The sequence below is a fragment of the Callospermophilus lateralis genome, chromosome 2 (assembly GCF_048772815.1).
Source record: "Callospermophilus lateralis isolate mCalLat2 chromosome 2, mCalLat2.hap1, whole genome shotgun sequence".
NCBI lineage: Eukaryota > Metazoa > Chordata > Mammalia > Rodentia > Sciuridae > Callospermophilus > Callospermophilus lateralis.
In genome coordinates this window covers 36,728,226-36,746,873 of record NC_135306.1, presented here as the reverse complement: position 1 = coordinate 36,746,873, position 18,648 = coordinate 36,728,226, and the positions used below count along the sequence as shown (strand labels likewise).

At 35.0% G+C, this 18,648-nt stretch overlaps 1 protein-coding gene and 1 non-coding gene across 9 annotated transcripts in view; one reads left to right on the top strand and one right to left on the bottom strand.

Moving 5' to 3' along the window:
* The window catches only part of Unc13b (unc-13 homolog B), a 221,979-nt gene that overhangs the window by 67,591 nt on the left and 135,740 nt on the right, over positions 1–18,648 (top strand). For 6 of the 8 annotated variants that reach the window (XM_076845854.1, XM_076845852.1, XM_076845847.2 and 3 more), the window contains exons 6-7: positions 6,826–6,899; positions 14,801–14,858. In XM_076845854.1, coding sequence (XP_076701969.1) covers positions 6,826–6,899; positions 14,801–14,858 — 132 coding nt within the window. Of the gene's footprint in view, positions 1–6,824; positions 6,900–14,800; positions 14,859–18,648 lie in introns of those variants that run through there. The other 2 variants (XM_076845857.1, XM_076845856.1) reach the window with 1 other exon arrangement.
* LOC143393325 (U6 spliceosomal RNA) lies at positions 5,106–5,212 on the bottom strand. Its single transcript, XR_013090611.1, has one exon. It is a non-coding gene; the product is annotated as a U6 spliceosomal RNA (small nuclear RNA).

Sequence of the window (18,648 nt, the reverse complement as noted above, 5' to 3'; positions counted from 1 at the left end):
TGTGAAATTGTAGGCTAAGAAAAGCAAATGGAGTTCTTGTTTTTAGCTTAGTTGCTTGTATTTTTAGTGCTATATTCTTGACTGTACCAATTTGGAATAGAATTTTCATCTTGTTGAGCTGGGAGGGAGATGAGAGTGAGTAGGTCTTGGTTTATTTTATTTATTTATTTTTATTGGTTGTTCAAAACATTACAAAGCTCATGACATATCATCTTCCATACATTTGATTCAAGTGGGTTATGAACTCCCATTTTTACCCCAAATACAAGTTGCAGAATCACATTGGTTACACATCCACATTTTTACATAATACCATATTAATGACTGTTGTATTCTGCTACCTTTCCTATCCCCTACTATCCCCCCTCCCCTTCCCTCTCATCTTCCCTCTCTACCCCATCTGCTGTTGTTTAATTATCTCCCTTTTTTTTTCCCCTTTCCCCTCACAAACTCTTATATGTAATTTTGTGTAACAATGAGGGTCTCCTTCCATTTCCATACAGTTTGCCTTCTCTCTCCCTCTCTCCCACCCCACTCGTCTCTGTTAAATGTTAATCTTTTCCTCATGCTCTTCTTCCCTGTTCTGATCTTAGTTGCTCTCTTTATATCAAAGAAGACATTTGGCATTTGTTTTTTAAGGATTGGCTAGCTTCACTTAGCATTATCTGCTCTAATGCCATCCATTTCCCTGCAAAATCCATGATTTTGTAGTTTTTTAGTGCTGTGTAATACTCCATTGTGTATAGATGCCACAGTTTTTTAATCCATTCGTCTATTGAAGGGCATCTAGGTTGATTCCAAAGTCTAGCTATTGTGAATTGTGCTGCTATGATCATTGATGTGGCAGTATCCCTATAGTATGCTCTTTTGAGGTCCTCAGGGAATAGTCTGAGGAGGGCAATAGCTGGGTCAAATGATGGTTCCATTCCCAGATTTCCTGGGTATCTCCATACTGCTTTCCATATTGGCCGCACCATTTTGCAGTCCCACCAGCAATGTACAAGTGTACCCTTTTCCCCACATCCTTGCCAGCACTATTGTTACTTGACTTCATAATGGCTGCCAATCTTACTGGAGTGAGATGGTATCTTAGGGTGGTTTTGATTTGCATTTCTCTGACTGCTTGAGATGGTGAGAATTTTTTCATATACTTATTGATTGATTGTATGTCCTCCTCTGAGAAGTGTCTGTTCAGGTCCTTGACCCATTTGCTGATAGGGTTGTTACCATATTGTTTAATTTTTTGAGTTCTTTGTATATTCTGGATATTAGGGCTCTATCTGAAGTGTGAGGAGTAAAAATTTGTTCCCAGGATGTAGGTTCCCTGTTTACCTCTCTTATTGTTTCTCTTGCTGAGAAAAATCTTTTTAGTTCAAGTAAGTCCCATTTGTTTATGCTTGTATTTAACTCTTGGGCTATGAGCGTCCTATTAAGGAATTTGGAGCCCGACCCCACAATATGTAGATCGGAGCCAACTTTTTCTTCTATCAGGTGCAGAGTCTCTGGTTTTATATCTAGCTCCTTGATCCATTTTGAATTAACTTTTGTGCATGGTGAGAGAAAGGGGTTCAGCTTCATTTTGTTGCATATGGATTTCCAGTTTTCCCAGCACCATTTGTTGAAGATGCTATTCTTCCTCCATTGCTTGCTTTTAGCGCCTTTATCAAATATAAGAAAGTTGTAATTTTGAGGATTGGTCTCTGTGTCCTCTATTCTGTACCATTGGTCCACCTGCCTGTTTTGGTACCAGTACCATGCTGTTTTTGTTACTATTGCTCTGTAATATAGTTTGAAATCTATTATCGCTATACCGCCTGATTCACACTTCCTGCTTAGAATTGCTTTTGCTATTCTGGGTCTTTTGTTTTTCCATATGAATTTCATGATAGCTTTATCTATTTCTACAAGAAATGCTGTTGGGATTTTGATTGGCATTGCGTTGAACCTGTAGAGAACTTTTGGTAATATTGCCATTTTGATGATGTTGGTTCTGCCTATCCATGAACAGGGTACATTTTTCCATCTTCTAAGATCTTCTAACTCTCTCTTTAGGGTTCTGTAGTTTTCATTGTATAAATCTTTCACCTCTTTTGTTAGGTTGATTCCCAAGTATTTTATTTTTTTTGAGGATATTGTGAATGAGGTGGTTTTCCTCATTTCCATTTCAGAAGTTTTGATGTTGATATACAGGAATGCCTTTGATTTATGTGTGTTGATTTTATATCCTGCCACTTTGCTGAATTCATTTATTAGTTCTAGTAGTTTCTTTGTAGACCCTTTTGGGTCTTCTAGGTATAGGATCATATCATCCGCAAATAGTGATAATTTAAGTTCTTCTTTTCCTATTTTTATGCCTTTAATTTCTTTTGTCTGTCTAATTGCTCTGGCTAGTATTTCAAGGACTAAATTAAATAGAAGTGGTGAGAGATGGCATCCCTGTCTTGTTCCAGATTTTAGAGGGAATGCCTTCAGTTTTTCTCCATTTAGAATGATGCTAGCCTGAGGCTTAGCATATATAGCTTTTACAATGTTGAGGTAAGTTCCTGTTATCCCCAGTTTTTTTAGTGTTTTGAACATAAAAGGATGCTGTACTTTGTCGAATGCTTTTTCTGCATCTATCGAGACGATCATATGGTTCTTATCTTTAAGTCTATTGATGTGGTGAATAATATTTATTGATTTCCGTATATTGAACCAACCTTGCATCCCAGGGATGAATCCTACTTGATCATGGTGTACAGTTTTTTTGATATGCTTTTGTATTCGATTTGCCAGGATTTTATTGAGGATTTTTGCATCTATGTTCATTAGAGATATTGGTCTGTAGTTTTCTTTCTTTGAAGTGTCTTTGTCTGGTTTTGGGATCAGGGTGATGTTGGCCTCATAGAATGAATTTGGAAGAGCTCCTTCTTTTTCTATTTCTTGAAATAGCTTGAAAAGTATTGGTATTAATTCTTCTTTGAAGGTTTTGTAAAACTCCGCTGTATACCCATCCGGTCCAGGGCTTTTCTTGATTGGTAGTCTTTTGATTGCTTCTTCTATTTCTTCCTTTGTTATTGGTCTGTTTAGATTGTGTGTGTCTTCCTGAATCAATCTGGGCAGCTCATATGACTTAAGAAATTTATCGATGTCTTCACTGTCTTCTATTTTATTAGAATATATGGTTTCAAAATACTTTCTAATTATCTTCTGTATTTCTGTAGTGTCTGTTGTGATATTGCCTTTTTCATCCCGTATGTTAGTAATTTGAGTTTTCTCTCTTCTTCTCTTCGTTAGCTTGGCTAAGGGTCTGTCGATCTTATTTATTCTTTCAAAGAGTCAACTTTTAGTTTTATCAATTTTTTCAATGTTTTTTTTTGTTTCAATTTCGTTGATTTCCGCTCTGATTTTAATTATTTCTTGTCTTCTGCTATGTTTGCTGTTGTTTTGCTCTTCCTTTTCTAGGGTTTTGAGATGTAGTGTGAGTTTGTTTATTTGTTGTTTTTTTCTTTTTTTGAGGAATGAACTCCAGGAAATGAATTTCCCTCTTAAAACTGCTTTCATTGTGTCCCATAGATTCTGGTATGTTGTGTCTGTATTGTCGTTTAACTCTAAGAATTTTTTGATTTCCTCCTTTATGTCTTCTGTAACCCACTGATCATTCAGTAACATATTGTTCATTTTCCATGTGATGCAGGATTTTTCCTTCCTTCTTTTATCATTGATTTCCAGTTTCATTCCATTATGATCAGATATGGTGCATGGTATTATCTCCACACCTTTATATTTACTAAGAGTTGCCCTATGGCATAATATAGGATCTATCTTTGAGTAAGATCCATGTGCTGCTGAGAAGAACGTGTATCTACTTGATGATGGTTGATATATTCTATATATGGCAGTTAATTCTAGGTTATTGATTGTGTCATTGAGTTCTATAGTTTCTTTATTCAGCTTTTGTCTGGAGGATCTGTCTAATGGTGAGAGTGGTGTGTTGAAGTCACCCATAATTATTGTGTTGTGGTCAATTTGACTCTTGAACTTGAGGAGAGTTTGTTTTATGAACGTTGCTGCACCATTATTTGGTGCATATAAATTGATAATTGTTATGTCTTGTTGGTGGATAGTTCCTTTTAACAGGATATAGTGTCCTTCTTTATCCCTTTTGATTAACTTAGGTTTGAAGTTGATTTTATTCGATATGAGTATGGCCACTCCTGCTTCCTTCCGAGGGCCATGTGAGTGGTATGATTTTTCCTAACCTTTCACCTTCAGCCTGTGTATGTCATTTCCTATCAAATGAGTCTCCTGAAGGCAGCATATTGTTGGGTTTGTTTTTTTGATCCAGGTTACTAGCCTATGTCTCTTGATTGGTGAGTTTAGACCATTAACATTTAAGGTTACAATTGAAATATGATTTGTACTTCCAGTCATGTTTATTTATTTATTTATTTTAGTTTGGCTAGTTTTTACTTTTTCGTTGTTTTCCTCCCCCTTTACTGAGATACCTCCCGCTGTTGGTTTTGGGCACTATTTTTTCCATTCCTCTTCTTGTAGAATTTTGCCCAAAATGCTTTGCAGTGCTGGTTTTCTGGCAGCGAATTCTTTTAGCTTTTGTTTATCGTGAAAGATTTTAATTTCATTGTCAAATCTGAAGCTTAATTTTGCTGGATACAGTATTCTTGGTTGGAGACCATTATTTTTCAGCGTTTGAAATACATTGTTCCATGATCTTCTGGCTTTCAAAGTCTGTGATGAAAAATCAGCCGTTAACCTAATTGGTTTACCCCTGAATGTAATCTGCCTCCTTTCTCTCGTAGCTTTTAATATTCTCTCCTTGTTCTGTATGTTGGCTATCTTCATAATTATATGTCTTGGAGTTGGTCTATTACAGTTTTGGATGTTTGGGGTCCTGTAGGCTTCCAGGATTTGGCAATCCATTCCATCTTTCATCTCTGGGAAGTTTTCTAGGATTATTTCATTTAATAGGTTGTCCATTCCTTTGGTTTGAACCTCTGTGCCTTCTTCTATCCCAATGACTCTCAAAAGACTTTGTCTTCATTATCTGTTGTTCTGGCTTCTACTTGATCTAGTCTATTTGTAATATTCTCGTTAGCATTTTTAATAAAAATATGGAACGCTTCACGAATTTGCGTGTCATCCTTGCGCAGGGGCCATGCTAATCTTCTCTGTATCGTTCCAATTTTAGTATATGTGCTGCCGAAGCGAGCACAGGTCTTGGTTTATATACTATAGACATTGACTGTTCTTACCAAATTTTAGTAGGTTTTCTTCAATAAATATTTCTTCAGATGCTGTTGTCCTAGGAACATTTCCAGAGATTTAAATGGTTGTTTTTAAATGTGTATAATCGATTTTGCTAGGGAACATGTTTTTGAAGCAGTTTACACAGTTAGGTTAGGAGTTCATTCATTCCTTATTGAATTTTAAACAAATATTCCTCTATTTCACTACTGCATCATTTATATTCTGTTTTATATATAGCAGTATGCATTTCTGACTAGATTTTTAGTTTCTCGAGGTCCTTGTGTAGTTTTTCTTGGTATGTCTAGTGTTTACTTGGTATGTAATAATGACAAATGGCTATTTGAATAAATGCTTAGGGTAAAAACTTATCTAAGTAAAAAGTCTATTTTTCACTGGAGTTAATATGAATGTGCCTTTCACCCCAGTGATAGAAAACTTTGACCTCAATGATAACACTTTGGCCCTAATGATAGCTAGCTTGGGATTCAGTTTTCAAAAATTTAATGATCCTTTTAAATTTTTGAAAGAAAAATTTTAGCTTTCAGCATCCTATATTTTGACAAAGGAATTTTCTTTCAGATAATATAGAGACTTGTGAAACCAGTTGTGTGGTGCATGTCTGTAATTCCAGCTACCTAGGAGGCTAAGGCAGGAGGACCACAAGTTCACGGGCAGCCTGGCAACTTACTGAGAACCTGTCTCGAAGTAAAAAGTATATTAGAGCTCAGGTTGTAGCTCAGGGGTAGAGTGCTTGCCTCTCGCATGTGAGGCATTGGGTTTGATTCTTATAACTACATAAAAATAAATAAAATAAAAACATATGGTGTCCATCTGCAACTGAAAAAATTTTTAAAAAGCAAATTAAAAATAATTTTTAATTGTTGATGAACCTTTATTTTATTTATATGCAGTGCTGAGAATTGAACCCAGTGCCTCACACATGCTAGGTAAGCACTCTGCCTCTGAGCCACAACCCCTTCCAAAAGTAATTTTTTTTAAAAAATAAAAGAAACCTATTTAAAATTCTGTTAACCTATGAGAATTTATAAAACCTCCTGTGTGAATTGTGCAAAAAACTTGGGAAGTATCAAATATATAATCCTGGGAAAGAAAAGCAAAGCCAATGTGGTACACAAGTAGGTCTTATTGCACTAGCATTGGGAAGACTTGGCGGCAGAATTGCACAAAACATTGCTCAGTGTCTTAACAACTACAGATTGGTGAGTAATGAAAAATAAAAAATAAAATAAAAAGAATATGGTACTTGAAATTATACTGACTACAGTTTTAATCATGACTCATCTGTTTATGAACTGTGTGACTATGGAGAAATTACTTGACCTTTCTGGCCTTTAGTTTCTTCATCTGCAAAATAGAACAATGGGAATAATAGCACACCATATTGGTTTTGTGAAATAACATACAAGATAATGTTCATGGCGAGTACCAAGTCACCAGTAAAATTCATCTTTCACTACCACCTTTCAAACTACAGTTATTTGACTATAGAATTATTTGCTGATGATTGAACTATTTAATCAGCTGATGTGATTTCTTTTTTATCTTTTTTGATGGTAGATATCCCAGAGGAGGAAGCCAGATATTGGACCTACAAATTGGAGCAAATCAATGCCTTAGGAGCTGATAATGAGGTAGGAAATGCTTTATTTGCAATATGGAAAGATGGGGATGTTGTCCAGCATGTTGTCCTAAAGAATGAAGTAACTTAAATTGCAGTAAAGAAAGAGAACAGCTAAAAGATAGCCTGAAATTTCATTAGAAAGCTCCATTTCCCGCTTTTCCTATTTCTTGCTATCTAAAGGACAGTGGGACAAGTCTGACTCTAGACTGTTGAGGAGGGAGCTGGTACTAGGGAATCTATCTTCTTTTGTTACACAAATGAGCAGAAGGTATTTCTTCTGTTCCCTTCCAGATTTTTGGATATTATCCTTATTTGTGTATTCTTTTTAGGGATGTTTAGACTATTGCATTCATTGTTTGATACTGCTTTCATTATTTATCTCCAGAGATGAGTCTGGTGTGTAGAAGAAAATATAATTCAATCTGGAGGCATTAGGAAAGGAGAATTTTTTGTTATTGGCAGTGCAAGGGAAAGATAATATATTTGTTTACTTTCGGACATGTTGGGCTATTAAAAATGAGTCTTATAAGAATTTGAGTGGCAGAAGATACTTCAGTGGAAATGTCTAGTGAATGGCTTCATGAGAAAATCTGGAGCTCAAGCTGTAGGCATGCAGTTTGGATTCATTAACCTGTGGGTAGCAACTGAAGTCAGCAGTAGAAAAACTAAACAAGGCAGAGCATGAAAGAGTATTAAAGAAGAACAAAACTTGGGAAATATCAAATATATGATCCTGAGAAAGAAAAGGAACTGAATAAGAGGTGCCTAAAATTGAGAGAATAGGAAAGGTTTCTGGAACAAAGGAAACAAATGAAAGTTATGGAACGAAGAAAAAAGATTCTTGATAATATCGTGTTCAAAGAAAATGGATTCTGTAATAGAATTATAGAGTAATTGGATTTGGTGATTAACACCAACATTCATAGAAGCCAAAATGCTGTGGTTTGATGACTGTGTTAGTTTCCTAAGGCTGCCATAAAGTACCATAAACTGTGTGACCAAAAGCAACTGAATTTTATTTTTTCACAGCTCTGAAGGCTTGAAGTCTGAAATCCAGGGGTTAGCAGGGTTAGTTCATCTCAGTCTGGAGGTTCAGAAGAGAAATCTTCTATCCCTCTCTCCTGTCTTTAATGGCAGTTTTGCTGTTCCTTGGCTTTAGATGCATTCTTCTAATCTCAGCCTCTGTTGTCACATGTCTCTCTGTGTCCTTCTGTGTGTTTTCAGTATATCTTGTATGTCTGTGTTCAGGTTTTCATTCTTCTTATAAGGATACCAGTCATTGGATTAATTCAATTGCATCTACAAAGATTTTAATTCCAAATAAGGTCAAATTCACGTACCCTGGATCAGAACTTCAACATCTCTCGTGTGTGTGTGTGTGTGTGTGTGTGTGTGAGAGAGAGAGAGAGAGAGAGAGAGAGAGAGAGAGAGAGAGATGGTAGGGATCAAACCAGGGCCTCATGCATGTTAGGCAAGAACTCTACCACTGAGCTGCATTTCCAGCCCTCAATTTACCTTTTCTTGGGGGAAACAATTTAACCCATAGCGAGTTAAATGAAAGGTAAAGAAGTGAAATTTGGGACAAGTGACAACTACACTTTGGTTTTTTGTACTGGGGATTGAATCCAGGGGCACTTTACCACTGAGCCCATCTCCAGTCCAAAACTAATCCTATTTTTCTTTAACAGCTTTATTGAAATATAATTCATACAGATCATGTAGTTTACCCATTTAAAGTATGTAGTTTAATGGCTTTTAGAATATTCAGAGTTGTGCTTTTTTTGGTGGGGAGGTACTGGTTTTTGAACCCAGTGGGTCTTCACCATTGAGCCACATCCTTATCCCTTTTATTTTTTATTTTGAGACAGGATCTCACTATGTTGCTTAGGGCCTTGCTAAATTGCTGAGTCTGGTCTCAAATTTGCCTCAACCTCCCAAGTTACTGGGATTATAGCATACACCACCATGCCTGGCTGAATTTTGAACATTTTGATTACCCCATTAAAACAAACAAATAAACAAAAAATTCTGTGCCCTTAGACATTACTCTCCAATCTCATATTCCTTAGCCCTAGACAACTACTAATCTACCTTCTGGTTTTCTACATTGACTTATTCTGGACATTTAATGTAAATGGAATTACATAATATGTGTTCCTTTGTTGACTGTCTCTCTTTAGGTAGCATAATGTTTTCAAGGTTTCATCCATGTTGTGACAAGTATCATACTTCATTCCTTTTATTGCCAAATAACATTCCATTGTACAAATATATTCTATTTATTCATTTAAGAGTTGATGGATAGATGTGTTGTTTACACTTTTTAGCTGTTATAGATAATATTGCCGTGAACACACATACAAAATTTTGTGTGGACATACATTTTCATTTCTTTTGGGTATAGACCTCATGGTAGAATTTCTGGGTCAGAACTGTTGGACACACTGCCAGACTGACATTTTCTATTCCCATTGTGAATGTATAAGGATTTTAGGTTTTTCATATTCTTGTTGGTACTTCTTGTTATCTCTTTTTTTATTATTACTATCCTAGTGGGTAGAAGTGGTATTTCATTGTGATTATTACTCCGTGTAAAAACTTTTCTTCTTCGTTTTTTAATATTTATTTTTTTGTAGTTGTAGTTGGACACAATACCTTCATTCCATTCATTTATTTTACGTGGTGCTGAGGATCAAACCCAGGGCCCAGCATATCTAGGTGAGCGCTCTACCGCTGAGCCCCAGCCCCAGCCCCAGCCCCAATTTAAAAACTTTTCTAAAAATATAGAATTACTCTCTCCTCTTTTTTTTTTTTTTTTGCTGGAATTAAAAAATACATTAGTATATATCTCTAACAGATAATGCCTTCTAAAAAATAACCACAATGCCATTATCACCTTGAATTTAGCAATAATATCTTAACATCATCTAATACATAGTTTGAGTTCAAATTTCTTTTGTTGTCTTAAAGATGTCTTTTTATAGTTGATTTGTTCAATATCTAAACAAAAAATGTATATTTGGTTATTATGTCTCTTAAATCATTCTTATTTAATAACTGTTCCATTTCTGTAGTTTTGTAGAACTCTACACATTCTGTATTTGGCTGATTGTGTCCCTAAGGTTTCATTTACCATGTTATTTTATTCCTTTTATTTCCTTTAAGCTGAAAACTATACCTAGTAGCTTGAGGATTAGATTGAGATTTAGACTGAAGTTCATTTTGAGGGGGGTAGGCAGTTGATATCTCAGTTTTAGAGTTAAAATTCAACAAGGCTTCATGTATTGTCAGCCTGTTTCTTCATTATAAAATTCTTCCATCAGTCTTTCACCTAATGATTTTAGCAGCAAATAACTATCATTACTTTATTAGGGTTTTCAAAAGGATGATTTAACTATGATTTGTCTACAAATAGAACTTTTTCTTAACAGCTATTTGATTTGCTTGAAATATAGTCTGTTAGTCACATTCCTTTAGCTGTGACAAATTACCTGGGATAAATAAACTTAAAGGAGGAAAGATTTATTTTGGCCCACAGTTCCTGAAGTTTTAGTCCATGGTCACTTGGCCCCATGGACTAAAATAGAGTTGCTTACCACATGATAGTTGGGAAGCAGAGAGAGGAAAGGGCCAGGGACAAAATATATCCTTCAAGGACATGTCTCTGAGGGTCTATTTCCTCCTACATTTCCACCACCTCCCAATAGCCCTTTAAATTATGAATCCATTGACAGAAGCTAAGGCATAGGAATTACAATTAGTCAGACTTTGTCCACCCCTCCAACTCCCCCGCACAAGAAAAAGTCAATGGGGGGCTGGTGATGTAGCTCAATGTAAAGTATCTCTGGGTTAAATCTTCAATACCCTCCCCCACTATATCTATCTCTAAATTTGTATCAATGGCTGAATCCATTGACGAGATTAGAATCCTTTTGATCTAGTCATCTTCCAAAGGCTCCACCTCTGAACACTGCTGTTTTGGGGACCAGTCCTTCAACATGTGTGTAAGCTTTTGGGGGACATTTCAGATCCAAACCATAACACAGTCTACACAGGAAAAATATTCTTTTCATCAATTTTCAGAATGACGAGCTATTGCCTCAGCAACTTCTCAAAGTGACCTGTGAGTTATTTTTTTGTTTTTGATTATATGTTATTATGAATTTATGAATTTGTTCGTACAGATTTGTTATCTGGTGATGGCCTGTTTCCTGTATGTGAATGGCACCTTGCTATGCCTTTATATAAGGGACAAGGCATCTTTCTGGGACTTTTTAAAAGGATACTAATACCATTCATGAAGACTCAGTCCTTATAATCCACTCACATGTCACAGGATCTACCTCCTAATACCATCATGTTGGTGAATAGGTTTTTCTACAGATGAATGTGGGGGACATAAATGTTCACACATGCCAAGCAGGTGCTCTACCACTGAGCTATATCCCCAACCCCTGCTCTCATTTTTTTTTTTAAAGTATTGATCTTATATAGCAGATTTTATTTGTTCGTATAGTTTAGAGAATTGTCTTAGATTTCTATGTAGCTAATTTTGAATCTTTAAATATTAAGTTTTTAGTCTATTTCCAGGCCTTATATTTTTTGTTTTAAATTTTATATGTATGTGTATATACATACATTAATTATTGTTATTTTTTTTGGTACTGGGAATTGAACCCAGAATCCTTTACTGCTGACCTACATCCCAAGTCCTTTTATTTTTGTTTTGGGATGGGATCTTGCAGTGTTTTGAGGCTTGCCTTGAACTTAATTCTCCTGCCTCAGCCTCCCAAGATGCTAGGATTATAGGTGTGCACTACCATTTCTGGCTGTACATATATGTTTATATCAACTCATTTTAATTTTTGGAACAGTTGTAGATTTATAGAAATATTGATCAGATGGTTCAGAGAGTTTATCTCCTCCCTGCCAATCCCACCCTAAAGTTTCTCCTATTTTTGACATCTTTACATTAGTTTGGTACGTGGGTTACAATTAACAAACCAATATATATATTATTATAACTAAAGAGTTGGTACTTTATTTATTTATTTTTTGAAAATACCTTAATTTTATTTATTTATTAATATGTGTTGCTGAGGATCGAACCCAGGGCCTCACACGTGCTAGGCGAGAGTTCTAGTGCTGAGCCACAATCCCAGCCATGGTACTTTATTATTATATATTTTATTAACTAAAAACTTAAGCTTGAATGTTTTTACCATAAAGAAATAAATGTTTAGAGGAAATAGATAAGTTTACCCAAAATAAATAAATAAATCCTAAAGTTCTATAGTTATTTCCTCAGTTTTTAATCTCATGTTATTTTTTTTTGTTTCAAGATTCCATCCAAGTTACTATAGTATATTTGGTTGTCCTATTTCGTTAGGCTCTATTTGCCTATAGCATTTTATCAGACTTTTCTTATTTTTGATGACCCCTGATTTTAAAAAAATTCAATACCTAAGACATGCAGTACAGTTGGCCTTCTGTTTCTCAGTTCTACATCTGCAGATACAACCCACCTTGGGTTGAAAAATATTTATTTTAAAAATGGAATTTATACTGAACACTTTTTTTTTTTTTGATGGTGCCAACAGTTGAACCCAGGGCATCATATATGCTAAGTTCATACTCTGCTATTGAGCTTCCTCCCTAGCTATGTAATCAGTTTTTTTCCCTTGTCATTATTCCCCAAACAATATAGAATAACAATTATTTACATAATATTTACATAGTATCAGGTAATATATAATCTAGAGATGGTTAAAGGATACAAAAGGATGTGTATAAGTTATATGCAAATACTATATCATTTTACATAAGGGGCTTGAGCCTCTGTGGATTTGAGGATTCATTGGGGAAGGTGTCCTGGAACCAAGGAATGACAAATGTATAATTTTTGATAGAGAGAGAGTGGAGAGCCTTGTATTTTTCCTAACTTCATAAGTCCTTTTTTGTGGTACTGGGAGTGAACCCACTGAACTACATCCCCAGCCCATTAATTTTTTTTTTTTAAATTTTAAGACAGTCTCACTGATTTGCTGAAGCTGGTCTCCAACCTACAATATTCTTGCCTCAGCCTTCTGAGTAGCTGGGATTGCAGGTGTGAACATGACAGGCTTATTAATTGTCAATGTTTGTCATTGATTTGGATAGATATCCTTCATCAGAGTAAGTAAATTTTGTTTTCTAAGCTTTTTTTGTCATGAAACAGAATGAAATTATATCAAATCTTTTCCTGTCTCTATTATATCACATACTTTTTCTCTTTTAATCTAGTTAATGTGCTACATTATATGAATAGATTTATCAGATATTGACCTTGCATTTAAAATCTGCCTGGCTAGGAGATATATATATCCTTTATAGATCCTATATACACATTTATATGCCAACATGCATATATATGCACATATATATGTTTCTATTCACATATAAATATTACATGCTTATGTAATGTGATGGATTTGGCTTGGTAATCTATTAATTAGAATTTTTGTATTTTTATTCATAAGTGAGATTTTTCTTTTTTTTAAAAAATACTATTATTGTCTCTCTTTTGCAGTAGATCTTAGGGTTTTTTTTTTCCTTAGTTATCTAAGTGTTAATTTTGTTGTGATTGGACTTCAACTTTCCATTTTGGGCCTAGGACATATTCTTTAAATGTGGCTTTTGAAAATGTCTACTCTCATCTCTTAAGTCTGAACTCTTCTAGTTTAATATTTAAAGTTTCTCACTGTTATCCCTATGTGCTGCCTTCAAAAATCAGCATTTTATTTATAATGGTAATTTTTTATAATCTAGTCCCTTTGTCACTTTGAAGTGAATGTTTAACCTTCAAGAAGTTTAGAGCATTTATGTGAGGGGCAGTTTTACTAAGATTATCATATTATTTAAATTTTTCCTCACTTCTGTTCACTCCTTATTGGAAGTAGCAATAGCAGTATTATTTTATTTGTGCCATAGTTTATTATTTGTAAAATATGTTATATACAAAAGTATATACAAAAAGTCTTTTGTGCTGGGTGTAGTGGCTCATAACTGTAATCCCAGTGACTCGGGATGCTGAGGAGGAGGATCATGAGTTCAAAGCCAGCCTCAGCAATTTAGTGAGGCCCTAAGCAACTCAGTGAGACACTTTCTCTAAATAAAATATAAAAAAGGGCTAGGGATGTGGCTCAGTGGTTTAAGTGCTCCTAGGTTCAATCCCTGGTACAAAAAAAAAAAAAGTCTTTTGCATTTTTCGATCCAATCACTTGAAGTGCCCTTCATCATTCACATCCTTATGTATACATCATCAACTTTTGTCTAGATTATTCTAAAGTTTAGTCAATTTCCCCCTTGTACTCTGCATCTCATCTTAATATCAACCAGCATAATCTTTAAGTATAATTAAGTCATATTCCTCTATGTTTAAATCTCTTAATGACTTTCCAGTATACTAGAATAAAATTGATCCTCATTATTATCAAACTTTATTCCCCCAGTGAACAAGGCCCTGCATATAGTGGGCATTCAAAGAGATTTTTCAGTTCTGTCGTCTGATTCGGGGATATCTATACTTTAGCCACAGGAAAACTCAGAGGATTGTCAAATACTGAGGCTTCTGAGACCAAGCCTTCTACAGTTTCCTGGCAGAGTTAGGCAGATGTCTAGATGCCCTTGCCAGAACAACTTCTACCATCTTACTTTAGCCCAATGAATTGGGCCAGCACCATAACATAGTCTGGCTTTGTGGATCTAGGATCATGCGTGGAAAATAGTAGTGGGATATTCTGTTTGTGTTCAATAAAAAACTTGACTCCAGCCAAAGACTACATCTTTTTATAGGTAGCTATGATTTTTTCCCTCCATTCTTTACTTAGGTCTCTTATTATACATTTTTCTCTCTCTCTTTTCTGTTTCTAGTATTCTATTCAAGAAGAAAGCCAGAGGAAGTCCTTGCCCACTGCTGCCGCCCAGTGTTGTAAGTGAGAAACTTGTCTCTGAACCTGTCTTTGTTGCAGCTTTCTGTTCCTTGTTCAGATGTGGCTTATTTTGAGTCAAAGAGAGTGAACAGTGTATATAAATAGAAGTGATTCCAGAAGTTCTGCTGTCTTGGCACAAGCCTGCAGTGGCTGACTGTTCACTTATCACTCATTAACTTCAGGAATCAGTTTTGGTTTTATGTGTTGTAAGTGGGGCAGTGGTACTTTTTTTTTTTTTTTTCTCCTTCATTTGCTAGATTTTACCCCTGGGGTATACCTGCTTTATCTCCTTATACCTGTTATTATTTTTTTGGTACCATGGATTGAACTTGGGGGCACTTGGCCACTGAGCCACATCCCCAGCTCTATTTTATATATTTTTAAATTTAGAAACAGGGTCTCACTGAGTTGCTTAGCACCTACCTTGCTTTTGCTGAGGCTGGCTTTGAACTTGCATTCCTCCTGCCTCAGCCTCCGGAGCCACTGGGATTACAGGCGTGCGCCACCAAGCCTGGTTATGTGGGTTTTTTTTTTTTTTTTTTTTTAAGGCTTAGTTTAAATGTCATCACCTCTGTTTCCTCTTTCCCATAAATTTAGCCTATGTGTCTCCCCTCTGTGTTTTCATATTCCCTGTGCCCATCACATAACCTGTCATATTTTGTAAGCTGTGTATATTTAATTAACAAGAACACAAAATTTGGGGGCTGGGGATATAGCTCAGTGGCAGAGTACATGTATAAGGTCCTGGGTTTGATCCCCATTGCCACAAAAAACAAACAAACAACAACAACAACAACAACAAACCCCATAAAGTTTTAAAAGATAGACATTCTTTTATTTTATATTTCTGGTATCTGGCTCAATACCTGATGCATAGTAAACTTCAATAAAGTTTGATGAATGAATTAAATGAATGAGAGAACCTGTCATTTCTCTTGGGATTAATTTGTCCAGATCATACAGATTCTTTCTGGAAATGAGTCATGTATTGTTGGTATATTTCTACCTTCTTGATTTCTTTCAAATAAATTAAGTAGCTACTAAAGGGGACACTAAAGTCTATTTTAGTTTTTCAGCCAGTGAGATATATGAGTAAGTACATATGTATGTGTATGTGCTTATTTTTCTTCTCTGCATTGCTGTAGGTTTTCTGAATCAAATGCCAAATTTCAGCAATTGTGGATGGCAGTTGTCATGGTAATAATAATAACAAAATAACCAACGTATATTGAACTCTGACAGTGTGCCAGATGCTGTTCTAAGAGTTTAAATGTACTGACTGACTTAGTCTTCACAAAAACAAAGGCACAGATTTTATTCTTGTACCCATTTTTCAGGTGAAGAAACTGAGGCATAAGGAGATTGAGTAATTTGCTATGAATCATTTAGCTACTGAGGGGTAAAGTAACCATTCAGATGCTGACAACTTAACTCCATAGTTTACATGTTGAACCCCACTGTGTTACACTGCTTCCTTAGTATTGTTTATGAGAAGGAAAAACCTCTGTTCATCATTTGTAAATCTATTGATTACCTTCAGTTATATATATTCCACAGGACACTTTCCTGATAAAATTAAGACCAATGGAAGAGGTCAACATTTTTTTCTTTAAGAAAACCCACTTTTTATATGATGTATTGTAACCACATTTTCATTTGTTTTGCTTTGTTTGCTATTTAGGGTCAAGCATTTAGAATCTTAGGAGGCCCAAAACAATCTAAATTGAATACTAGATTGTGAATTGATGTCTGAAGATCCTTTCCAGCATTCCTTGTAATGAGCTAATTTGGACCTTTTAAATCTTTTAAATCTTTTTTTTTTTTTCAAGACTGTTAGTGAGAAGTGAAATGTAATGATTGAGATGTCATGTCCTGTTCCTTCCTGGACTCATTTGATGAAATGCAGTTGAAGTGATTTAAGTAAATGCCAAGAGGCAGGAAGAAATAAAAAGTCATAAATAATCTGCAAGTTTATTAATTCTCACATACTTTTCAAATGTTTTCTGGATACTTTACTTTATATTTTGGTGATGCTGGGGATTGAATTCAGAGGTACTTTACCACATAGCTGTATCCCCAGTCCTTTTGTTTTTTATTTTAAGACAAGTCTTGCTAAATTGCCTAGTCTGGCCTTGAGCTTATGATCCTCCTGCCTCAGCCTCCTGTAGAGGTGGGATTACAGTCATGCACTGCTGCTTTGGACTCTAGTTTCTTTTTTTCTATAAATAGCTCATTAATAACTCTTGTCTATTCCCTCATATATTTTTATTTTGAAAACATTTTAAACCTGCAGAAAAGTTAAAAGAACAGTTCAGTGAGCACCCATTGCTCTTTAATAGGTCAAATAATTAACATTTTGCTACATTTGCTCCTTCCCTCCTCTCCCCCATATTTTTCTTTCCTGTTTCTGTATGTGTGCTGCTGAAGCAAGCATGTCTTTCCTATTTTTGTCTGGCTGTCTTTTATATAAACATTCACAACAATACACACATATTTTCTCAATCATTTGCAAGTAAGCTGCATACCTCAGGACGAAATAATATGTATTTCCTAGGAGAAATGCCATCACAATCAATAAATTAACATTGATTGTGTCTGAAATGCTGTCCATATGGAAAATTCCCAAATTGTCCCCAAAATGTCTATTTTTTCTCCCATTTCATGATCTAATCAAGAACTACACATTTTGTTGTCCTGACTCTAATTTTCTTTAATTAAAGAATGAAATTCTTGGTTTTCTAGTCTTCTGTGACACTCTTTGTTCAATTAGAAACATTCTAATCATAATGTCTAGTGCATATGGGCATATATATTAGTACAGGTTTCTGGGAAGTACTTTGACAAAATATATCAAAGCACTGAAACTATTAATAGCTTTTGATTTAGTGGTTGAATTTCTGGAAATTCTACCATCCTAAGTAATTACAGCAGACAAAAGATTTACATAAATAATGTTCATTGAAGAATTATTTAAATAGCAAAAACTTGAAAATAACTCAGTAGTTAAATAATAAATGATAACTGTCATAAGACTCAATATTAAACATTATTTTAAATTATGCTTTACGGCCTGGGGGAGTAACTCAGTAGTAAAGAATGTGCTATGACAAAATCCTAATTCAGTTCTCAGCACCAAAAAATAAAAATACAAAATATTTTTAAATAGAGAAATTTTGATGAAACTTTAAGCAAAATAATTAGCATAAAATTTCTGTTATTAAAGCTACCCAGTCTGTAGTATTTTGGTATGACAGTCCAAAGAGACTAACTACTACACTTTTGTAAATGAATCTATACAATTGTGGGAAATACTCCTGGGAAAAAAAGCACCAAAATATTAATCAATTTTTTTTCTTTGGGATGTGGGATTATAGCCTTAAATTTTACTAATATTTAACAATACAATACTTTTAATGCTTGTTGAGTTATTATTAAGAGAAATGGACTGATTGAGAGCTTGTTTGAAAGTTCTCTCAGGGGAGCACAGCTACTTGTATACCTTTGATGGAAGAGTGGTCCTTCTCTATTGGGCAAGGTTGTCCTCTTTGACCAAGTGCACCACTTCAAGAGGCATGCATATGGAATGGTGAGGGAGGAAGGTGACATCTGCCTAGCCTGCCAGATCAGCCAAATTAACCTTGGTGATCAGTGGGCTAACAGATGTCTTAGCCAGCTTGTCCTCAGATCCAAAATGGAGTAATTGAGTCCTTCTTTAAAAAAAAAAAAAAAAAAAAAAAAAAAAAAAAATATATATATATATATATATATATATATATATATATATATATA